Source organism: Sinocyclocheilus anshuiensis, unplaced genomic scaffold, assembly GCF_001515605.1.
Source record: "Sinocyclocheilus anshuiensis isolate Anshui unplaced genomic scaffold, SAMN03320099.WGS_v1.1 scaffold78, whole genome shotgun sequence".
Taxonomy (NCBI): domain Eukaryota; kingdom Metazoa; phylum Chordata; class Actinopteri; order Cypriniformes; family Cyprinidae; genus Sinocyclocheilus; species Sinocyclocheilus anshuiensis.
The window spans coordinates 889112-895447 of record NW_015544250.1 but is presented as its reverse complement, the minus strand read 5'-3'; the positions used below and the strand labels follow the sequence as shown (position 1 = coordinate 895447).

Sequence of the window (6336 nt, the reverse complement as noted above, 5' to 3'; positions counted from 1 at the left end):
CTTCCGATGAACTAGACATCTTTGACCTTTTCCACCTCTTTGGTTTTGAGTCTCACCTACGTTATGTATTGATTTTGTGATCTAAGACCTTTTCTTCTGTACATTCAGGCGGTGTGTGAGTGTGTACCATCTTCCTTCTTCGATGCCATCACCTGGCTGGGCTACTGTAACAGCACCATGAATCCAATTATATACCCAATGTTCATGAGGGATTTCAAAAGGGCTTTGGCACGGCTTCTACCCTGCTGTTCTTCATCTCAAGCCCCTCGTAGGCCATCGCTGCCACTTTCCCTTTCTCTACGCAACTCAGGGGAGCCACAACTACCCACTGAACCCCCCTCCCTTGTGTCTGAACCGCCACAACTACCGGCGACGGCAACAGATGCTGTTAACCTTCTCGATGTGGAACACGCTGGGATTGACCTGCCTCTGCTGCTGCCCAACCAGGTCGATACATTAGACGATTGATACGCCAACTGAGACAACAAAAGAAGTGCAATATACTGTGGACAGCAAGATATGTGACTTATAACTATAGGTTTATGAAAAAAACGTTGAAACATACAATGCTAAAAAAAAAAAAAATCAATGGGATAAGTGTTAATGGGATAGTCATGCCTAAACTGGAAGGCTGCATCGCTCCTCAAGGCAGATCATAGAGATTGTACATTTTGAACAGACTCAACAAGCATCCCAGTTCATTCATTACCATAACAACCAAAACAACAGATGGATAAAGCAGACGAGAGTGAAAGAAATCTCACTAATACTTCACACAATGTCAAGTGGGTTGTCTGTGGAACTAGAATTCACATCTTAATTAAACAGCAAACCACTTCTAATGAAGGGGGAAAATGGTATACATGAAATACTGATAGTTTTCACATAGCAGTTTATCACAAATTATATTGAGCAGTGCTTAAAAAATCAATAATAATTAGAGATGATATCCACAAATAACTTAAATAATATTATTAGCCAATATCAGAATGGCAAAAAGACAAGGTTCCAGTTGATTCTAGCTTATATTGCTAACTTACATTCTGGGTGGTGTCTAGATGGTAACCCTTCTTCTGCCAAAAGTCTAGTGAGATTCACATGTGACATTCAAACACTGTGTTTATTTGAGTTCCACAGCGACCCTACGCCCAACCCTCAATCCTGGTAGCAGCAAATGCGACTCTCAGGAGAGTTTCTTGGAACAAGGTATACCATCTAGACCCGACCCGCATTTTTTGAGTTGTGAATTATGGAAATGTCACGATTTCATTGCTCATGGGCTCAGAACCAGCAGGTTTGCCAATGACTAACTATTCATGTGCTTCAGTGTGCGACTGGTAGGTTGTGTTTGTGCGTTCAGTAGTCCAGTTCGTGTCATCCCAGTCCCAGGACGTGTGCTCACAGTATGTGTCACTTTCATCTTCTCTGTCTATTTTGCCTTCATCTTGAGATGGTTCAACATGATCCTTGACTCCGAGAGCACATGGCGAATGCGCGTTCCCTTGACAGGGTTCAGGGATGCCATCACATTCACTGATGGAGTCCAATAAATCAGATATATCAGGGATATCCCAGCCATTCTCAGAGTCCTTCCTCTCACACCGTTCCTTGTCTCCAGTCTGTTTCTTGTATTCATTTACATTTGTCTCTGTGGTGTCTGAGGTATCATTGTTTGAAATGTCCATGGATGGTTCCCCCTTGACTCTGCTCTGACCAGCTGGTTCTGGAGTGCCTGTTTTTTCCTGAGATAAATGTACCAGCTGTAGTTTGCCACTCAGGGCTCCAGCTTCTTCCCTGGTAGGAACCCCTACTGCTACTAGGATGGTGTCCATCTGACGCATGTAGTCCAGGTGTCCTTTTACCTAAGAGGTGGACAGAACATACCCAGTATTCATAAAGCAAGTGGAAAAGACTTTACATTCCCTAACAATTTTACAGTGCTTGCAGTGCATTATTATATTGATATCCTCATTATAATTTTAGTGGTGCTTGCAAACTTTTCAGAAAAATCAAGCTTTGGTGTATAACTCAGGCATGCATGATACCTCAAACCACGCAATGTATGTAAGTACTTTTCTTAAGCTATCAAATTTAAATTTTTTCATGCCCTGGTGGATGATAAAAGCAGTGAAAAACTCCCACTGACTTATATTATAAATAGAGAGGCCTGAACAAACATACAGAGAATCGGCTGGAATCCTTTGATTTAGGCCAGTAAGTAACCACCTAGCAACCATCCAGAATACCCTAGCAACAGACTAAAGGACACCATAACAATGTTTTGCACAGGTAAGGACCAGTGTAAAATGTACATAAGGGTAGATGCCATATTTAATTTTTCACAAATAAAAATATAGAATAGTCTTTTTAAGGGGTTGTAATGTTTTTAACTTGGCTGACTGATACTTTGCTCACTGATTTAATTTATTTTCACTATAGCTGCTTTGACATTGCAACATCACATTATGTGACTAACTTTAGCTAAGTTTCTATATGAACAGCGAGATTAAAATGGCTCCGACAAACCTAAAACCGTAACACTATTCTCTTACAAGCACTGGTATTTATTTCAGGAAATGCAAATTTAGTTGCTCATTAACATTTCTTCACATGCCAAACAAAGGCGCAATTCTTCACATGCCTCACATTGCAGTCGCATAATAATTATGTATTACATGAAAATCATTTTACTGCTTTCACGAAAAAAGCATGACATGACAAAAGATACAAAGCATTTCTTGATTTGTTCTGGATTAAGGCAGGTGTGATGTAACCTGTATTCTGTGTCTATGAGTTAAGCAAGATCTCAGATCCAGTCCTTTGTTTACAATATGTCACATGGATGGCTGGCATGATGACCTCTGTTGAGATGCACAGGCTATCTGTTGCTCAGTGTAACTTAGAAGGCATCGTTACGAATGGATCATTTTAAGTTCAAGTGACTTGATTTTTTTACCTTTTGTGCCTTGCATAAAATAACACTCTTTTTAGGTCATTTTCCATTTTTTGGATTTAAGGTCTCCACTTGAATACCAACGAGCACAAATTCCTCCGACAGTAATTACAGTAATTGTAGTCTTTCATGGGTGACAATATAACAATGCCCTTTCTATTCACGGCAGGGGGTGTTCTGCAAAAAGCATTAAATCATTTTTGTCCAAAAAAGTAACTTCAGATGACTTCAAATCTTAGCCAACTGGAAGGAAATGAAACTTCGACTCTGCGATAATATAATGTCAAGCCATTGTGTGGAATTGTTACTTTTACAGCCAGTAAACTGAATCTGAATCAAAATGCATCTCACAGACACCAAGAATATTTAAAAAAAAACATCTACCGAGAACATCAGGTACTTAATGCTCAGTGCACAAATGCATTTGCTTACCACTGATGACAGATCAACATTGATTATTTTGCGGTCTTGCGAACTGATTGGCTGCAGCCCAGCAACAGACAGTTGGACAGATGAACTTCTATACAGGAATCCAAGAAGCCAATCCCCTCTAAACCAATAAAAACAAAAAGAAACATATTTACGTATTTAGTTAATGCAATAACTAGGACTTTCAATTAAAATTAACAATAGTTATTACAAATTATTAAATGTAGTAAACAAAATCATAATCTCCAGATTTGTTTGCAGTTAACATGTTGTGACTTCCTGTTACTTTTTAATAAATAACTAAATGAATAAATTGTCAATTCTAATTCTTCATCTGGTGGCCTAAAATGTAATTCTGTAAATGTGTCATTTAAATTTGACTGAAGACTGGAGTAATGATGCTGAAAATTCAGCTTTGCATCACAGGGATAAATTACAATTTAAAATATATTCAAATAGAAAATACTTTTTTTAAAACTGTCATATCATCTGTTTTTACTGAGCATGAAAGACTTCTTCCAAAAACATTTTAAGAAATCTTACCGGACTCAAAAGTTTGAAAAGTAGTGTATTTGAATACTGCAAATTTGAATACTTATGGTAAGGGATTTGAACATACCCCTGACCCTCAGTAGGAGTAATATTAATAGTGTCTTACTTGCAATATCCATTAACAATCTTCCCAGCCACTACCCTGGACAGTCGCTGCCATGCTTTCTCCGATCCGTCCACAGGGGCCCCCAGCAACACCACATCCTCCACCACACCTTCACTACCTGCCCGATAATAAGAGACAAAAGTCCTTCAATGGGCTCTGTGCGATCAGATTCTCATTTGCAGCCTCACACCTCTCAGATTCCATCTTTCATTACGATGACAAAGAGAACACGACTCAATCTGGCTTGCAGGAAATTTGGCCATGTCCAGCTCTCTCATGTGGACACTTCTTGAGACACAAGGTCTTAAAGACAAAAGGATGTTCCCTCGTTATCATCGACTCATTAAAATGAATAAAAAGTGTACCTTGATCATTAGCGAGCTCTTCTAGGCAGAAGTAGATGACACGAGCTCCAAGGCTAAAGCCAATTAGATTGACAGGCCGCTTTCCCTGCAGAAAGAAAGAAGATAATTATACTCACATTTGAAAGGAATATTCTGGGTTAATATTATATAGATGATTAACTCTATACAGCCAACTGTACCATGTTTAATATGTAATAAGGTCTTTAAATAAACAATATGATCATGCTGAAAAACCTGTTGTACACAATAAACTACACGCCTTCTGTCATCTAATTAATAGTTTATACTTTTTTAGCAAACAAAAGGCCTAGAACTGTAAAAATGTCTGCCTTCAGGTTGTGGTTCATGTGTTTATTTTTTTTGTGTGTGTGTGAAAATTTTACTGATTTTTAAAAAGAAAATATAAGTAAGCATTATATTGTTATTAATATTTCAAGATGACCATTTACTGGACTGAAGCAGCTTAGGTTTACTTATCCATTCTTCATTTTTCTGAAAAATCATGTTAAAATGTATCAGGCTTTTGAGGAACATTTATTTGTCCATTTCTCAATTATCATTGTATTGCGTTGCATTATATGTTTTGAAACTACATTGCTTTGATAATAAAACATTTAAATATCTTACCGAGACATCTTATTGAAAGATACAGAGTGGCAATGGATATTCATATGCATTTTATGTAACTAGTCTGTTTTACCGTAATATAAACCAAATTTATTTATCAGGATTTCATCTGACCCTTTGGCCATATAAATATCAGCAACTGATTCAAATTGCATATTTTTGCTCAGTTTGGGCCTCTGAATAAAACCAAGGTGTTTTTTCTCCTCAAGTATGAGCCACAGATACAGTCCTTCGAGCTTGTATGTGACCCCTAACATTTTCCGAATTAGTCATTTCAAGCCACATTGAACTGAAATCGTCAAAGACTAAGGAGAATCTTGAGGAAGTCGATGTCTTGCATGACTCCGCTTGACTCTGACCTGCCGTCGGCTCCGGAGCACCTGGGCCAGGTGTTTTCCCACCTCTGCTGATCGGCTCAGGCACACTCCCCAGGGGTTGTCGATCACACTGGCCACAGCCAGCAGAGACGCAGGCCATGTCAGAGCCGTTACTATGCCTGAACACAGACAAAAGAGTGAGCAATGCGGTTATACTCCAGGTGGATGCTGCACACTGGTGGTGGATGAGGAGATACCCCCTGACAATGTAAAGCGCTTTGAGTGCCTAGAAAAGCGCTATATAAATGTAATGAATTATTATTATTATTATTATACTGGACACCTAAAGCAATGCGTGACAATTAAAATCTTCTTTCATGATGCTACAATTAAATGCACTAATAAAGTGCATTTAATTAGTGCATTTACAATTAAGGCACTTTCCAAAAGGGTATAAAATAGGGTCGGAAAAATGAAGTAATATGTTGTTCAGGAGGACAAATGGTAACACTTTAGAATAGGGAACACTTATTCATTATTAACTACGACTTTTCCCTCAATACATTCCTAATTTGCTGCTTATTAATAGTTAGTAAGGTAGTTGTTAAATTTAGGTATTAGGTAGGATTAGGGATATAGAATAAGGCATTAATATGTGCTTAATTAGTACTAATAAATGGCTAATATTCTAGTAATATGCATGCTAATAAGCAACTAGTTAAGAGACTCTAAAATAAAGTGTTACCGGTCAAACAAAATACTATATGAGCTATTGTAATCCTGTTATCAAATACAGTTTAAACTTTTCCATAAATAGAGAACATGAAAAAAACCTCAATATTAAATATGCAAATGTATTTATACATGCACACACACACACATATACATATATATATATATATTTTTTTTTTTTTATTTTTTTTTTTTTTTTTTTTTTTTTTTTATACAATTCACTGATTAAATTGGCAGTAAAACACCAACAAATTT

At 37.5% G+C, this 6336-nt stretch overlaps 1 protein-coding gene across 1 annotated transcript in view; it reads right to left on the bottom strand.

Annotated features, from left to right (window-relative positions):
* Positions 1-21: 21 nt before the first annotated feature.
* LOC107697887 (transmembrane and coiled-coil domain-containing protein 4-like) overlaps positions 22-6336 on the bottom strand; it is a 16546-nt gene continuing 10231 nt past the window's right edge. Inside the window, exons 10-14 of the mRNA XM_016498738.1 lie at positions 5392-5528; positions 4406-4490; positions 4041-4158; positions 3386-3503; positions 22-1862 (exon numbers count right to left, since the gene is read on the bottom strand). Coding sequence (XP_016354224.1) covers positions 1311-1862; positions 3386-3503; positions 4041-4158; positions 4406-4490; positions 5392-5528 — 1010 coding nt within the window. The 3' untranslated portion in view covers positions 22-1310. The remainder of the gene's footprint in view (positions 1863-3385; positions 3504-4040; positions 4159-4405; positions 4491-5391; positions 5529-6336) is intronic.